Below are 18,108 nucleotides of genomic sequence, written 5' to 3' on the forward strand. Positions count from 1 at the left end.
GGGCAAGGGGCATTAAGGAAGACACTTGTTGGGATGAAGACTGGTTATATGTGGGGGAGAGTCATTGCCCTTGAAATTATTATTGCACTATATGCTAACTTGGATATAAAATTAAAAAAATAAATAAAAATAAAAGGGAAATTTTTATAATGACTAATGTTTAAGTGCCTTTCTTTTTAAGATTATTTTTAATGTTTATTGATTTTTTTAATATAATTTATTGTCAAATTGGTTAACATACAGTGTGTAAAGTGTGCTCTTAGTTTTGAGGGTAGGTTCCTGTGGTTCATCGCTTACATACAACACCCAGTGCTCATCCCAACAAGTGCCCTCCTCAATGCCCATCACCCATTTTCTCCTCTCCCCCACTCCCCCCATCAGCCCTCAGTTTGTTCTCTGTGTTTAAGAGTCTCTTATGGTTTGCCTCCCTCCCTCTCTGTAACTATTTTTTTCCCCTTCCCTTCCCTCATGGTCTTCTGTTAAGTTTTTCCAAGATCCACATATGAGTGAAAACATGCTGTCTTTCTCTGACTTATTTCATTTAGCATAATACCTTCCAGTCCATCCATATTGCTGCAAATGGCATGATTTCATTCTTCATCATTGCCAAGTAGTATTTCATTGTATATATAAACCACATCTTTATCCATTCGTCAGTTGATGCACATTTAGGCTCTTTCCATAACTTGGCTTTTGTCAAAAGTGCTGATATAAACATTGGAGTATGTGTGCCCCTATGAATCAGCACTCCAGTATCCTTTGGGTAAATTCCTAGTATTGCTATTTCTGGGTCATGGGGTAGTTCTATTTTTAATTTTAGAGGAACCTCCACTCTGTTTTCCAGAGCAGCTGTACCAGTTTGTATTCCCACCAACAGTGCAAGAGGGTTCCCATTTCTCCACATCCTCACCAGCATCTGTTGTTTCCTAAGTTGTTAATTTTAGCCACTGTGACCCATGTGAGGTGGTATCTCACTGTAGTTTTGATTTGTATTTTCCTGATGATGAGCGATGTTGAGCATTGTTTCATGTGTCTGTTAGCCATCTGGATGTCTTCTTTGGAAAAGTGTCCATTCATGTCTTTTGCCCATTTCTTCACTGGATTATTTGTTTTTTGTGTGTTGAGTTTGGTAAGTTCTTTATAGATTTTGGATACTAATCCTTTATCCAATATGTCATTTGCAAATATCTTTTCCCATTCCGTCGGTTGCCTTTTAGTTTTGTTGATTGTTTCCTTTGCAGTCCAGAAGCTTTTTATCTTGATGAGGTCCCAATGGTTCATTTTTGCTTTTAATTCCCTTGCCTTTAGAGATGTGTCAAGCAAGAAATTGCTGTGGCTGAGGTCAGAGAGGTTTTTTCCTGCTTTCTCCTCTAGGGTTTCGATGGCTGTCTCACATTTAGGTCTTTCATCCGTTTTGAGTTTATTTTTGTGAATGGTATAAGAAAGTGGTCTAGTTTCATTCTTCTGCATGTTGCTATCTAGTTGTCCCAGCACCATTTGCTAACTAGACTGTCTTTTTTCAATTGATAGTCTTTCCTGCTTTGTTAAACATTAGTTGGCCATACTTTTGTGGGTCCAATTCTGGGTTCTCTATTCCATTGGTCTGTGTGTCTGTTTTTGTGCCAATACCATACTGTCTTGATGATTACACCTTTGTAGCAGAAGCTATAAGTCTGGGATTGTGATGCTTCCCTTTTTGGTTTTCTTTTTCAATATTCCTTTGGCTATTTGGGGTCTTCTGTGGTTCCATACAAATTTTAGGATTGTTTGTTCTAGCTTTGAGAAGAATGCTGGTGCAGTTTTGATTGAGATTGCTTTGGGTAGTATTGACATTTTAACAATATTTATTCTTCCAGTCCATGAGCATGGAATGTTTTTCCATTTGTTTGTGTCTTCTTCAATTTTCTTCATAAGTTTTCTGTAGTTTTCAGCATATAGATGTTTTACATCTTTGGTTAGGTTTATTCCTAGGTATTTTATGGGTCTTGGTGCAATTGTGAATGGGATCAATTTCTTGAATTCTCTTTCTGTTGCTTCATTATTGGTGTATAGAAATGCAACTGATTTCTGTACATTGATTTTATACCCTGCGACTTCGCTGAATTTATGTATCAGTTCTAGCAGCCTTTTGGTGGCGTCTTTTGGGTTTTCCATGTAGAGTATCATGTCATCTGCAAAAAGTGAAAGTTTGACTTCTTCTTTGCCAATTTTGATACCTTTTATTTCATTTTGTTGTCTGCTCATACTAGGACTTCCAACACTATGTTAAACAATAGTGGTGAAAGTGGACATCCCTGTCGTGTTCCTTATCTCGTGGGGAAGGCTCTCAGTTTTTTCCCCACTGAGGATATTAGCTTTGGGCTTTTCTTATATGGTTTTTATGATGTTTAGGTATGTTCCTTCTGTTCTGACTTTCTTGAGGGTTTTTATTAACAGAGGATGCTGTATTTTGTCAAGTGCTTTTTCTGCATCTATTGACAGGATCATATGGTTCTTATCCTTTCTTCTATTAATGTGATGTATTTGCGAATACATTGATTGATTTGAGAATATTGAACCAGCCCTGCAGCCCAGGAATGAATCCCACTTGATCATGGTGAATAATTCTTTTTATATGCTGTTGAATTCGATTTGCTAGTATCTTGTTGAGAATTTTTGCATCCATGTTCATCAGGGATATTGGCCTGTAATTCTCCTTCTTTGTGGGGTCTCTGGTTTGAGAATCAAGGTAACGCTGGCTTCATGGAATGAGTCCAGAAACTTTCCTTCCATTTCTGTTTTTTGGAACAGCTTGAGAAGGATAGGTATTAACTCTTCTTTAAATGTCTGGTAGAATTCCCCTGGGAAGCCATCTGGCGCAGGACTCTTCTTGGGAGATTTTTGATAACTGATTCAGTTTCTTCACTAGTTAAGGATCTGTTTAAATTTTTTATTTCTTCCCGTTTGAGTTTTGGTATTGTGTGGGTACCTAGGAATTTGTCCATTTCTTCCAGGTTGTCCGATTTGTTGGCATGTGATTTTTCATAATATTCTCTGATACTTGTGTTTCTGAGGGATTGGTTGTGATAAGTCCATTTTCATTCGTGATCTTATCAGTTTGGGTCCTCTCTTTTTTTGAGAAGTCTGGCTAGGGGTTTATTAATTTTATTTATTTTTTCAAAAAACCAGCTTAGTTTCATTGATCTGTTCTGGGTTTTGTTTTGTTTTGTTTTTATTCTGTATTGTTGATTTCTGCTCTGATCTTTATTATTTCTCTTCTTCTGCTGGCCTTGGGGTTTCTTTGCTGTTCTGCTTCTAGTTCCTTTAGGAGTGCTCTTAGATTTTGCATTTGGGATTTGTTTCTTGAGATAGGCCTGGATTGCAATGTCCTCTCCTCTTAGGACTGCCTTTGCTGCATCCCAAAAGGGTTTGGACTGTTGTGTTTTCATTTTCATTTCTTTGCATATTTTTTTTTTTTTAATTTTTTTTTTCAACGTTTATTTATTTTGGGGACAGAGAGAGACAGAGCATGAACGGGGGAGGGGCAGAGAGGGAGGGAGACACAGAATCGGAAACAGGCTCCAGGCTCTGAGCTATCAGCCCAGAGCCCGACGCGGGGCTCGAACTCACGGACCGCGAGATCGTGACCTGGCTGAAGTCGGACGCTTAACCGACTGCGCCACCCAGGCGCCCCTTTGCATATTTTTTTTAAATTTCTTCTTTAATTGCCTGGTTGACCCATTCTTTCTTTAGTAGGATGTTCTTTAACCTCCATGCTTTGGAGATTTTCCTACCTTTTTCCTGTGGTTGATTTCAAGTTTCATAGCATGGTGATCTGAAAATGTGCATGATATAATCTCAGTTCTTTTATATTTATTGAGGGCTGTTTCGTGATCCACTGTGTGATCTGTCTTGGAGAATGTTCCATGTGCACTCAATATAAGGTGTATTCTGCTTTAGGATGAAAAGTTCTGAATATATCTGTCAAGTCCATCTGGTCCAGTGTATGATTCAGGGCCATTGTTTCTGTATTGATGTTCTGCATAGATGATGTGTCCATTGTTGTAAGTGGTATATTAAAGTCCCCTGCAATTACCACATTCTTCCCAATAAGATTGTTTATATTTGTGATTGTTTTATATATTTGGATGCTACTGAATTGGGTGCATAAACATTTATAATTGTTAGCACTTCTTGATGGATAGACTCCATAATTATGGTATAATGCCCTTTTTCATCTCTTGTTACAGCCTTTAAACTCCAGTTTGTCTGATAGCATGATAAGTGGTTCTCTATCCTCTCACTTTCAGTTTGAAGGTGTCCTCAGGTCTAAAATGGGTCTCTTGTAGACAGCAAATAGATGGGTCTTGGGTTTGGTTTTTTTGTGTGTGTGTGTGTGTGTTTTTTTTTTTTAATCCATTCTGATACCCTATGTCTTTTGATTGGAGCATTTAGTCCATTTACGTTCAGTGTTATTGAAAGATATGGATTTAGAGTCATTGTGTTATCTGTAGGTTTCATGCTTGTAGCGATGTCTCTGGTCCTTTGTGGTCTTTGCAACATTCCATTCAGAGTCCCCCTTAGGAGCTCTTGTAGGGCTGGTTTAGTGGCAATGAACTCCTTCAATTTTTGTTTGTCTTGGAAAACCTTTATCCCTCCTATTCTGAATGACAGGCTTGCTGGATAAAGGATTCTTGGCTGCATATTTTTCCTATTCAGTACATTGGAGTTTTTCCTGCCACTCCCTTCTGGCCTGCCAAGCTTCAGTAGATAGGTCTGCTATTACCCTTATGTGTCTGCCCTTGTAGAGGCTCATCTGTCCCTAGCTGCTTTCAGAATTCTCTCTCCATCTTTGTATTTTGCCAGTTTCACTATGTTATGTCAGTGCAGAAGATCAATTCCTATTACGTCTGAAGGGAATTCTCTGGATTTCAGTGTCTGTTTCCTTCTCCAGATTGGGGAAGTTCTCAGCTATGATTTGTTCAAGTACACTTTTCACCCCTTTCTCTCTCTTCTTTCTCTTTTCTATCAACTCCTGTGATACAGATATTAATACGTTTCATTGAATCACTTAGTTCTCTAATTCTCCCCTCATGGTCTAGAATTTTTTTTATCTCTCTTTTTCTCAGCTTCATCTTTTTCCATAATTTTATCTTCTATTTCACTTATTCTCCCCTCTGCCTCTTCAGTCCTCGCTATCACAGCCCCTCGTTTATTTTGCACCTCATTTACAGTATTTTTTAATTCATCATGACTATTTTTTAGTTCCTTGATCTCTGCAGCAATAGATTCTCTGCTGTCTTCTATGCTTTTTTCAAGCCTCGCGATTAATACTATGACTATTATTCTAAATTCTTGTTCGGGGGCGGGCGCCTGGGTGGCTCAGTTGGTTAAGCGTCCGACTTAGGCTCAGGTCATGATCTCACAGCTCGTGAGTTTGAGCCCTGCGTCGGATTCTGCTCGGAGCCTGAAGCCTGCTTCAGATTCTGTGTCTCCCTCTCTCTCTCTCTCTCTCTGCCCCTAACCCACTTGCATTCTCTCTCTCTCTCTCTCTCTCAAAAATAAACACTTTAAAAAATTTAATTCTTGTTCAGTTATATTATTTATATATGTTTTGATCAATTCTTTAGCTATCATTTCTTCCTGGAATTTCTTTTGAGCATTCTTCTGTTTCATCATTTTGGCTAGTTTTCTGTCCCTTATGTGTTTTAAAAAGCTTGTTGTGTGTCCTGTACCTGCGAGCACTACTGTATTAAAGAGGGGTCATACACTGCCCAGGGCCTGGCCCTTCAGGAGGCGTTTTTTGGAGTGTATTACTTGCTCTCTGTTGTGACTGGTTGCTTCATCTCCCTGTTCATAATGATGTTTTGGACCCTCCACCAGGTGTGCTTTGATTTGTTCATTGAAGTAGCCCTGGAAGAGAAAACAAACAAAAAACAAAGACCAAAAAAACAAAATAAACACCAGCAACAGCAAAACATTGGGGTGGGGGCAGTGTTAATGTGAGAGGCCTTATCCCATACAAAGAAAGAAAGAAATGACAGGGGCGGGGGAAAAATAAAATAAAATAAAATAGACCAGCCAGAGAAACTATACAGCTTAATCCAGAGAGAGAAAGAGGAAAATAAAGAAGGAGATACAGAACAGGTATAAAGAGAATAGATTAAATATGTCTGCTTGAACAAACCAACAACCAAAATAATCAGACTAGAGGAGGGAAGAAATAAAAAGCAGAAAAGGAAGAAAAAACATATATATATATATATATATATATATACACACACACACATACATACACACACACACATATATACTAAGAATTGTCCAAGAATTAAATCAGAAAATGCAAAACCACTGGGTGCCTTGGAACCCATGGCAGCATTGGTCTGGAGGAGGGGCTGTCTAGTTCATCAGCATCAATCCCGCTCCCGTAGATACAGTTACCAGGTGTGGAGGGGCGTGGTTTGGTGTAGGTGGGTCCCACCTCCACTGTGGGCCCACTGTCTGTTCTCTGAGGCCCTACCTTGTTGGTGATGGGGAGAAAAATGGTGACAACCCAGTCTCTCTTCCCTGCACTGGGTGTCCCAGACCAGTCTATTCAGGCCATCCTCACAGTGGCAGGCATGAATACGGCAGTTTGTCCCGCTCTGCCAACTCCCGCGCCTCCCTGAGGCTGGACTTGGATTTAAACCCTGATGTCTTAAATATGGGGAAGTGCCTCTCCACACCACCGATATATGGCCTCTGACTAGCGGGCACAGGCAGTCTTTGTCCTTTGAACGGTTATGTACCTTCTAACCACTGCACTCCAGGGAGGGATTGCTTTCTCCCACCGCGGACTGCACCTCTAAGTACTTACTGAGTCTGGGGCTGGCTCCCCTCATCCCCAGGTGCTCCAACAGGGCAGCCGGCCCCAGTCCGGGGAAAGCTCAGCAGTTAGAGGTTGTATCTATGTCCATCTCAGTTCGTGGTTTTTCTCTTGTCCAGATATGCTTTCCCAGCCTTTCTCTTCCCTTTGTCTCTCCGCAGAAGGGGGATCCCACCCATCCCTGCCTACACTGCTCATTTTATCTCTCCCAGTTCACAGTCACGCACCTATGGCCCTCCAGGTTATCCCTGTGGGCCCTTGGAGAAGGCTCTGTCACTCTGCAGCCTGGACTCTTGGAATTCAAAGTCCTTTGGCCTCAACACTGCTGTGTTTGAGGGACAAGGGAACTTTGGGTTCCCCTACTTCTCCACCATGTTGGATCTTTCCAATGTTTATGTTTGAGAGAGAAAGCGCGCACATGAGCGGGGGAGGGGCAGAGAGAGAGAGGGAGACACAGAATCCGAAGCAGGCTCCAGTCTCTGAGCTGTCAACACAGAGCCTGATGCTGGGCTTGAATCCACGAACCACAAGATCATGACCTGGGCCCGAGTCAGATGCTTAACTGAGCCCCCCAGGTGCCCCCATTTAAATGCTTTTACCCTGTGTTATATTAATTCTGGAAACAACCTCATAAGATGTACTGTCTTTTCATATGCTGGTGTTCATATCAGCAAGCAGGTGTGGGGAAATTTGGTGCCCAGGGTCATGTAGCTGAGTGATGCAATAGACCCAAGACGTCTGCCCACACACACTCAACCACTGTACTCCAAGGGTCAGGTGCTTTTCAACAGCAGCCATAGAGCTAGAACAGATTATTTAACAGCTTTCAGCTGTGAATAGTAAGATACTAAAGTTGAAGTTACTTTTTCTCCCTGTTCTCTTTCAATTACAAGTTTGTAAGGTGTTTGATTTTTTCCTATTACCAAACTAATAGTAATTTTTTCTTCTTTAAGCCTCTCTATGGCTTGCTTCAAGCAAAACTTCAGCTCATTACACATGCATATTTTGAAGAGAAGGATTTTTCCCAAATTTCCATTCTAAAGGTAACTATATTCCTCTATAGCTGTATTTGGCTGAAGACTGTTTCATGAATCAAGTAAATCTTGTCAACAATATTGTAAAGATAATCTTTTGTTAGCTTAAGAAAGACATTCTTCTTAAGAATGGCAAGGGATTTGCCCAAAATGTACAGATCATATTTATTAAATTTAATCATACTGCCTTTTATTGAATAATGACTACAAAGAAGTGCAATTAAGTGCCTCTGTTAATGGATAGTAGCTCGTTGCTATGGCATTGCTTTTCTAAATTTGCTTATTTTATTTATTTACTGCACAGTGTGTTTATATATTAGTCTTCTGGTTTCTATCTCCCAAAGCAATAAATAAATAAATAAATAAATAAATAAATAAATAAATAAAGACTACATGATTATTTTACTAAAGATGGATAACATGTTTTTCTCAGGGCTGCCATGAATGTGTAGAACATGGATCTCTCCTGGATCCTAGTGAGTGTAGGACAATTAGGTGTTTACCAAAGAAGTAGAGGGAACTTAGCCTACAATCCATACCACCATGTGAATGAACTAAGCTCTTAAATGAAGAGGAAGAGAAGGAGGGAGTGCTGGAAACTGGTAAGGTTTCAGAGAGACCTTGATTATTTCTAAATTTAGGGTATGACAAAACAAACTGTCTAGGTTAAAGAACCAATTTTTTCCTGGTCATCATACCTCTAATTTAGTGTCTGAAATGATTGTAAAATGTTCTAAATTGAGCCTATATTTTATAGGAGCTTTATGAACATATGAATAGTTCCTTGGGAGGAACTTCATTAGAAGGATCCCAAGTATATCTTGGTAAGTAGCTTTTCTACAGATCAGAAGAAATGCCCTCATTTCTTTTTGTTTGGTAAACCAAGTTGCATGTAAAACTGCATAATCAAAATTAATTTTCTATAAGTGATCTAAACTTAAATTCTTCAGTGTTTGATGTTGTTTCCTTAAATATCTTCTTCACTAGTATTTGTATTGAAAAGAGTTACAATGTAATTGTAGCGATATTTGGAACTATTACTGTATAAATCACATTTCTGCTTTTCAGAATAGTAGTGGAAGTGTTTTCTTTTCCTTATGGTAACGCTGGCCAAGTCAATTCCCTTTCATGACAGGGAGAGCAAGAGAGAGAGAGAGATCTGCTCAGTTCTTTTTTATCCTAAGATTTTTCAAGTAGGGGGTTTTGTTTAATTTATACTGTTCTGACAGTCCAGGATATTCATTGGTGTCCACGTTGCTCAATAGGCACTCAATAAATATCCTTTTTATAATTAGAAAAAAAATTCGCATCACTGATTTATGCTCACTGACTCGGTTCCTATTTTAGCATGAAGTAGCTAAACTGTAGTAGTTCCCTTTTATAATCCTGTGTATAATGTAAGCTGGTCACAAAACTCCTAAGAATATATGTTTCTCTGAATTATTTTCTCTAGTCCTATGACAGATGTTCAGAGAAGACTATGATGCAGAAATAATAGCCATGGAGTGTGGCGAACAAAAACCATATTTAAATGATTGCCACTATAGTATAAGCTTTGTAATATCTAAACTTGTATGATTTGTAAGATACTTGTAGAATGGGGAGAAAACGGTAGAGCTGCATTGCCCAGAGCAGTAGCCATTAGCCTCATGTGACTATTTACGTTTAGATTAGAATTAGTAAAAGTTAAATAAAGTTAAAAAGTCAGTCTGTCAGTACACTTGATACATTTCTTTTTTTTTTTTTTAATTTATTTTTAGAGAGAGCACCTGTGTGCAAGTAGGGGGAGGGGCAGAGAGAGGGAGAGAGAATCCCAGGCAAGCTCTGCAGTGACAGTGCCAGGCTCGCACTCATGAACCTGAAGATCATGACCTGAGCCGAAACCAAAAGTTGGACACTTAACTGATGGAGCCACCCAGACACCCCAACTTGGCTACGTTTCAAATGTTCATTGGCCACATGTGGCTACTGTATTGGACAGCACAGATGTAGAACGTTTCCATCATTGTAAAAAGTTCCATTCGACCATGCTGTGTTTGACTGTTAATAGTTATTTGAGAAATTCTTTGTTTTTTGGTTTTGGGTTTTTTATTTTGGGGTGGGGGAGAGCGCACACACATGAGCATGTGTGTTGGGGAAGGACAGAGAGGGAGAGTGAGAATTCCAGTGCGGAACCTGACACGGGGCTCAGCCTCATGAACCATGAGGTCATAACCTGAGCTGAAATCAAGAGTCCAACATTTAACTGAGCCACCCAGGTGCCCCAGTTGTTTGATTAAATCCTGAGTATATGTGTACATAATGGAATATTACATAAGTATTTTAATACTTGCATATTCTTACCATTCCTGTTTTTTACCCGCCTTTCTTTTGATGGGGAAAAATCTTTCTTTAACAAAACCCGTATGTTGTCATCACAGATTAGCTTTCTTGTTAACATTGTAGGTCTGTCTCCTCGAGATCTTGTGCTTCATTTTCGACATAAGGTATGATACCTTATTTAACTTACGATGTATTCAAGTTGTATTCATTTAACTTAGTAAATTCCATGTGCTACAAGGTCAAATGGAGATTGTGGCATACCAGGTTTTAGTTCTTCTAAGACAGTACTCATAAGGATAAAAGTTGAAAGTGTTGGTAGTGTTAGTGCTTATCTGATAGAAAGTTTTTAAAGTACTGTATAGGAATACTGTCTATTTCTGTGCAGGAGAGGATACTTTTTTCTGTTGCCTTTGTAATTTCAGATATCATGAAGTTAGAGCAGAAAGAAACCTGTTTTAATCTTGCGGAACACTTTATATGTTGCTCATAGTGAAACATTTTCCCTTAAAATATCTATACTTATACTATTGAAGTATATGCTGACTGGGACATATACACATTGATTATTCATTTAACAAACACTTATTGAGTATCTGCTATGTGAATGCCCTGGACATCCAGAAATAAATGAATAGTCCCTGCCCTTTAAGGAGCTTGCAAATATTTCAAGCAGAAATGCATAACTTTCCAAAAAGCACAATTTGTTAGAGATTTAAGGGGTTCTCACATTTTTTAGAAGACACATAATTTTTTATTTTTCAGCATAAGTTAATAATTTCCAGTGTATTTTTAAGCATTATAGTTAATATTATTGATTAAATGATCTATGGTTATGTTTGAGGAAGGGAAAAGGGAAATAAATAAAAAGCATGAGTTTATTTTAATATAGTATTTTTTTTCTTTAGGTCTTAATCCTGTTTAAACTAATTCTTCTTGAAAAAAAGGTGAGATTTGAAGGAATGAAATATTTAACAGTTATTGACATTTCTTAAATACTATATAAACTTAAAACCTAATTGTAAATTATAAATTAAGACTTTTTTGGTCTATCAAATTGTGGTATACTGAAGCATCTATTGTTGTTCACTACCATAGAAGTATAAATTTGTGTAGTCTTTTCTGGGGACAATTTGACAGTATCCAGTTATCAGAATAGTTTTGACTACAGGGAACATAAAAGTCCGATTTAGGGGTGGGTGCCTGGGTGGCTCAGTCGGTTGAGCGTCCAACTTTGGCTCAGGTTATGATCTCACAGTTTGTGAGTTTGAGCCCTACGTCAGGCTCTGTGCTGACAGCTTGGAGCCTGGAGCCTGCTTCCAATCCTGTGTCTCCCTCCCTCTCTGCCTCTCCCCAACTCTCAACTTTGTCTCACTCTGTCTCTCAAAAATAAATAAATGTAAATAACTAAGTAACTAACAATTTAAACTGACTTAGGGGCGCCTGGGTGGCTCAATCGGTTAAGCATCTTGACTTCGGCTCAGGTCATGATCTTGAGGTTTGTGAGATTGAGCCCTGCGTCGGGCTCTGCGGACAGCTCAGAGCCTGGAGCCTGCTTTGGATTCTGTGTCTCCCTCTCTCTCTGCCCCTCCCCCACTAATGCTATGTTTCTCTGTCAAAAATAAACATTAAAAATTTTTTTTAAACTGACTTAAATAATACGGATATGTATTGGCTTACGGCAGACTTCAGGACTGGTTGATTAAATGGTTCTACGGTATAATTAAGTACCTAGATTTTTTTCCATCTCTTTGCTTTACAGTCTGCAGTGCTAGCTTTATCCTGAGCCTGGTTTCCCTTGTAGTGTAGGTTAACTGCCAGTTAATTGCCAGATAACTGGTCTATACCTATTCCCAAACCATTAATTGCCAGCTAACTGGTCTATACCTATTCCCAAACCGTCTTCCTTTCAGTTTGTTTAGACCCATGAGGCCATGTGCCTAGAATGATTTTTTTTTTTTTTTTCAACCTTTATTTATTTTTGGGACAGAGAGAGACAGAGCATGAATGGGGGAGGGGCAGAGAGAGAGGGAGACACAGAATCGGAAACAGGCTCCAGGCTCTGAGCCATCAGCCCAGAGCCCGACGCGGGGCTCGAACTCACGGACCGCGAGATCGTGACCTGGCTGAAGTCGGATGCTTAACCGACTGCGCCACCCAGGCGCCCCTAGAATGAATTTTTAAAAAAATTGTTGCCAAAGAAGTACATATACTGATTGGTTTTAACTTGGGGTCCACACCACTCTCTGGTACAAAGAGATGGGATTGCTATGATTTTATTTACTTTTTTTTTTTTTTAATTTTTTTTTCAACGTTTATTTATTTTTGCGAGAGACAGAGCATGAACGGGGAAGGGGCAGAGAGAGAGGGAGACACAGAATCGGAAACAGGCTCCAGGCTCTGAGCCGTCAGCCCAGAGCCTGACGCGGGGCTCGAACTCACGGACCGCGAGATCATGACCTGGCTGAAGTCGGACGCTTAACCGACTGCGCCACCCAGGCGCCCCGGATTGCTATGATTTTAGACCAAGGTTCTACAAACCAAGGTTCTACCAAATCTGGCCCACCCCTGTTTTTGTAAATAAAGTTTTATTGGAACACAGTTATACTCATTCATCTACTTATCACTAAGGGTATTTTTGCGCTACAGTGGCAGAGTTGAATTGTTGTGACAGAGACTATATATATTGCCTACAAAGGAAGAATTCTTACTATTTATAACTCTTTATAGAAAACATTGGCTTCACCTCTGGTTGAGACTAATCAGGAGCCACCCTGGGCTCTGGGGCCAGTTTTTTGTTATTGTGTTAAGTTTACTTACTTATTTTGAGAGAGGCAAGCACACACAAGCCTGAGTGGGGGCGGGGCAGAGAGAGAGGGAGAGAGAATCCCAAGCAGACTCCTCGCTGTCAGTGCAGAGCCCGACCTGGGGCTAGATCTCACAAACGGGGAGATCATTACCTGAGCCGAAATCAATAGTTGGATGCTTAACCAGCTAAGCCACTCAGGGACCTCTGGGGCCAGTTTTATACACCATATTACTGTGCTAAGCGGAGTAGGGGTGGAACAGTTGTTGAAAGTCAGCCATTTATGGCTGGTATGGTTTAGTCTAGTATGGTTTGTTACCTTAAAAGTATTTATTCCTGGAGAGCCTGGGTGGCTCATTTGGTACCCCAACAATGTTTTTAACTTCTTAACCAAATTTTTAATTGTTGTAAAATACACGTAACATATAATTTACCATCTTAACCATTTTTAAGTGTATAGTTGAGTGGCATTACATACCTTCACATTGTTGTGCTATCATCATCATCCACTCACAAACTCTTTATTGTGCAAAACTAAAATTGTATCCCTTAAGTAACTTCCCATTTTCTTATTCCCACTGACCCTGACCCTTCTACTTATGGTTTCTATGAATTTGGCTACACTAAGTTCTTATATAAGTGAAATCATTCAGTATGTCTTTTTGCGACTGGCTTATTTTACTAAGCATAATGTCCTCAAGGCTGATCCATGTGTCAGAATTTCCTTCCTTTTTAAGGCTGAATAATATCTGTTGTACATACCACATTTTGTTTCACCCTTCGTCCTTTGATGGACATTTGGGTTGCTTCCACCTTCTGACTCTCATGAATGGTATGTGTACATCTCTTCAACACCTTGCTTCCAGTTGTTTTGTGTATATACCCAGAAGTGGTATTGCTGGACCAGACGGTATTCTACTTTTAATTCTTTTGATGAACCACCATACTGTTTTCCATAGTGGCTGCACCATTTTACATTCCTGCCAATAATGCACAGGGGTTCCATTGTCTCTACATCTTTACCAACATTTGCTATTTTTTAGTTTTTTGATAGTAGCCATTCTAATAGGTATGAGGTAGTATCTCCTGGGTTTAATTTGCATTCCCTAATGGTTAGTAATGTTGAGCACCTTTTCATGTGCTTATCGGTCATTTGTATGACTTCCTTGAAGCCTGTTTAAGTCCTTTGCCCATTTTTTGATCAGGTTGTGGGTTTTTTGTTGAGTTGTAGGTTTCAAACTTTGGTATTCATAATAAAAAATGCTTTACGTTGCAACCCAGAGCACATATAGATATACGTATCTGAAACAACAGTCTTGCAAAATAGAACTTAAACTAGTTACATGCAGTGGCATTTATGATCATGTATCTTTATGTAATGTGGCAAATCACACGTACACTCTTTTCATATTGATTTGATGAAATAAGGCTGCCCTTTTTTTTTTTTTTTTAATTTTTTTTTAACGTTTATTTATTTTTGAGACAGAGAGAGAGCATGAACAGGGGAGGGGCAGAGAGAGAGGGAGACACAGAATCGGAAACAGGCTCCAGGCTCTGAGCCATCAGCCCAGAGCCTGACGCGGGGCTCGAACTCACGGACCGCGAGATCGTGACCTGGCTGAAGTCGGACGCTTAACCGACTGCGCCACCCAGGCGGATAAGGCTGCCCTTTAATGCAACATTTGGTTTCTCCATACTTGCAAAGCACTCAAGATTACTCTGCAAGGAAAACAGACAATTGTGGGTACTGTGCTCTGTCAGATAGCACTTGAGTGTCACTAAATAATTTGTTTATAATGGGAAAAAAAACTCACCTAAGCAAATCTTTGCTTGTTCTTTTTCCAACCAATTTAATGATGACCATTGTTACATTTCATGTAATATCTAATCCTGTTTGTGATTTTTTTCCTCAGTTTTCTGAAAAATGTCAAACCTGCAGAAAAGTTGATAGAATCCTATAATGAACTTTTATACCCTTGATCTGCATTTACTATTTGTTAACATTTTGCCACTTTTGCATTATATTGCTTTATATATGTTCATTTTTTCCCCCTGAATCCTAATTTTTTTTTTTTTCAACGTTTATTTATTTTTGGGACAGAGAGAGAAACAGAGCATGAACGGGGGAGGGTCAGAGAGAGAGAGGGAGACACAGAATCGGAAACAGGCTCCAGGCTCTGAGCCATCAGCCCAGAGCCCGACGCGGGGCTCGAACTCACGGACCGCGAGATCGTGACCTGGCTGAAGTCGGACGCTCAACCGACTGCGCCACCCAGGCGCCCCCCCTGAATCCTAATTTTAAGATCATGGTACTTTACCCCTAAATACGTTAGGATATATTTCTTTCTTAAGACTAAGTGTATTCCCATATAAGATACCATTTTCACATTCAAGAAATTGTAACATTGAGGCAATAAATGACATCTAATCAGTCCATTTTCAAATTCTTGAGTTGTCATAATAATGTCCTATAAACTAGTTGCTGTTTCCACTTTGGGGACTAAGAATCATGTACTGCATGGTAGTCCTTTTTAATCTCAAACAGCTGTACCACCTTGCTGTTGTTTCTTTTTGTTTTTCGTGTCATTGGCTTTTTTTTTTTTTTTTTCTCCAAAGAATCCAGACTAGGGGCACCTGGGTGGCTCAGTTGGTTAAGTATCAGACTCTTGATTTAGGCTCAGGTCATTGATCTCACGGTTCATGAGGTCAAACCCTGCGTCAGGCTCTGCACTGACAGCACAGAGTCTGCTTGGGATTCTCTCCCTCTCTGTTTGCCCCTCCCCTGCTTGCACTCTCTCTCTCAAAAATAAACAAACACTTAAATCCAGGCTAAAGTTTAAGATTATATTTGCCTGATTATTTTCTTGTGGCTAGTTGCAGCTTAAACTTTTTTGGGCGAGAATACTATACAAGTGGTGGTGTGTCCTCCACAGAGTTATCACACAAGGAAGCTCATAATTGTTGGTACTATCGCTGGTGATGTGAAATTTAATCATTTGATTAAGGTGGTAGTTGCCAGATTTCTTCATAGTGAGGTACTTGTGTTTCTATTTGCAACTAATAGCTAATCTGTGGGATGATAAATTTGAAGCTATGTGAAGAGCCCCTTGCCCAACAACCTTTCACAATAGTTTTAGCTCCCACTGGTAATTTTTAACTGAATCATGATGGATGCTTGGTGATTTTTTTGATTCTTTCATTAATGTTTTATTTATTAGGTGTTACTCTTCTGTAAAGAATCTTCCCTTCTGTACTCTCCTCTATCTTTTTTGTTTTGATATTGTAGACCCAGGATTTTCTAATTTAATTTTGATTGAATCCATTTCAGGTTCTCTTTTATATTTCTCCAGTGAATAAATTGGTGGGTGCCCTGATGACTGTGTTATCCCTTTTTCCAGGTAAGAGGATAACAGTATCTACTCTTTATTTAACTTGTACTGGAACTTTCAATGATAAAAATTTTTCAAGGATAAACTTGTTAGGGAAAATATTTCTATTTTAACATTTTCTTTTGGCAGTGGGTTTCTCTCTTTTGTTTTTTTATTTAAGTTTATTTTTGAAAGAGAGAGGGAGCACAAGCAGGGGAGGGGCAGAGAGAGGAGACACATCCCATGCAGGACCTACAGTCCTGTCAGCATAGAACCCAGTGTGGGGCTCAGACTCACGAACTACGAGATCATTACAAGAGCTAAAATAAAAAGTCGGCCATCAAACCAACTGAGCCACCCGGGCACCCCTGAGTTTCTCTCTTTTGTACGAGATTTTTCTTGTCTTTTTTTTTTCCTTTAATTAAAATATGTGCAAGCATAACTTATTAAAATTTTTATAGGAGAGTTCTAGTTCTAATTAAAATGTAACATGCAACTCTTGTTTTCTCCCACCTTATTGTAAGCCTAGATGTTCTCCGATATTGTGTGTTGTAGGCATGATTGAACATGGTCTCAGTGACTGTTCTCAGTACAGACCCCGAAAGAGTATGTCTGAAGATGCTGGGCTTCATGAAAGTAATCCACCTGCAGATGATTTGGTTTCTATGTCCGCTCCTGAAATTTTAAATACCAACTCAGGAACTGTTAAGAAAATCATGACAGGGAACCGTGGAGGAGATGCTGGCATCAAGACTGAAGAACCTTTGCTCCAAGCAGAAGAGGACAGCAGCAAAGGACAGGAACCCAATGATACCAGTCAATATTTGAAACCTCCTTCTCGCCCATCTCCAGAATCTTCAGAAAGTGACTGGGAGACCTTGGATCCTAGTGTCTTGGAGGACCCCACCTTGAAAGAAAAGGAACAGGTGGGGTCAGAACAGACAAACTCATTTCCAAAGGAGTCTGTGCCCTCAGACAGTCCTCCAATTACTGTACAACCTCAAGCTAATACAGGCCAGGTGGTCCTGATACCAGGGCTAATTTCTGGTTTGGAAGAGGACCAGTATGGCATGCCCCTGGCCATCTTCACAAAGGTAAAGCTTGTGTTCCTTATTGAGGCCCTTAAAGAAACTGACAACCTTTTGGAATTTAACTTACAGTATTGAACATATTTTCAGGTCTGAAAACTTTAAGATACATATGTATAGTGCTGTGGTTGTCTCTGACCATAGTGTCACATATGCCAGGTACCATACTGGGTTCTAAGTTCTTCTATCCATGTGTCTTGCAAGATACACCTTTCTAGTAACTACAGCAAATTTTATGATTTTCTCCAAATAGCATCCTTTATGTGTGAAGTAAAACTTTATGTGGAAAAGGAAGATGGGTAGCATTGATTTGAACATGTATTTCTTCCTCTAGGATGAATTCTTCCTGGGTTTCTCCAACTTTACAAATAAGTATTTGCCCTGCGTCAGTAATGCTGCATAGATAATGGGAAATGCTTTGTTCATTTTGTGGCCTGCTAGGGGATTCTGAAATTACCTTAATTGATTTTATGATCAAACTAATGCACAGTTTCTTAAAGCTGGGATTTAGGAACCTGGGGAGAAAACTCAGGGTTCTCACTCTACTAGGTATGGTCAGTAGCCACCAGTTGTGGGTTTTCTGAACTCACATGTGGGTGTAAGAACTGCCTATATTTGGGGCGCCTGGGTGGCTCAGTGGGTTGGG

The 18,108-nt window shown here is 39.6% G+C and overlaps 1 protein-coding gene across 2 annotated transcripts in view; it reads left to right on the forward strand.

Moving 5' to 3' along the window:
• The window catches only part of AVL9 (AVL9 cell migration associated), a 70,702-nt gene that overhangs the window by 29,094 nt on the left and 23,500 nt on the right, over positions 1–18,108 (forward strand). For both annotated transcript variants that reach the window (XR_006716420.1, XM_045495254.1), the window contains exons 5-10: positions 7,801–7,890; positions 8,639–8,705; positions 10,327–10,367; positions 11,109–11,147; positions 16,335–16,404; positions 16,930–17,468. Coding sequence is in view for 1 of the 2 variants with exons in the window: in XM_045495254.1 (XP_045351210.1) it covers positions 7,801–7,890; positions 8,639–8,705; positions 10,327–10,367; positions 11,109–11,147; positions 16,335–16,404; positions 16,930–17,468 (846 nt within the window). In the remaining variant the exon portion in view is untranslated. The remainder of the gene's footprint in view (positions 1–7,800; positions 7,891–8,638; positions 8,706–10,326; positions 10,368–11,108; positions 11,148–16,334; positions 16,405–16,929; positions 17,469–18,108) is intronic.

Source organism: Leopardus geoffroyi, chromosome A2 (genome assembly GCF_018350155.1).
Source record: "Leopardus geoffroyi isolate Oge1 chromosome A2, O.geoffroyi_Oge1_pat1.0, whole genome shotgun sequence".
Classification (NCBI taxonomy): Eukaryota; Metazoa; Chordata; class Mammalia; order Carnivora; family Felidae; genus Leopardus; species Leopardus geoffroyi.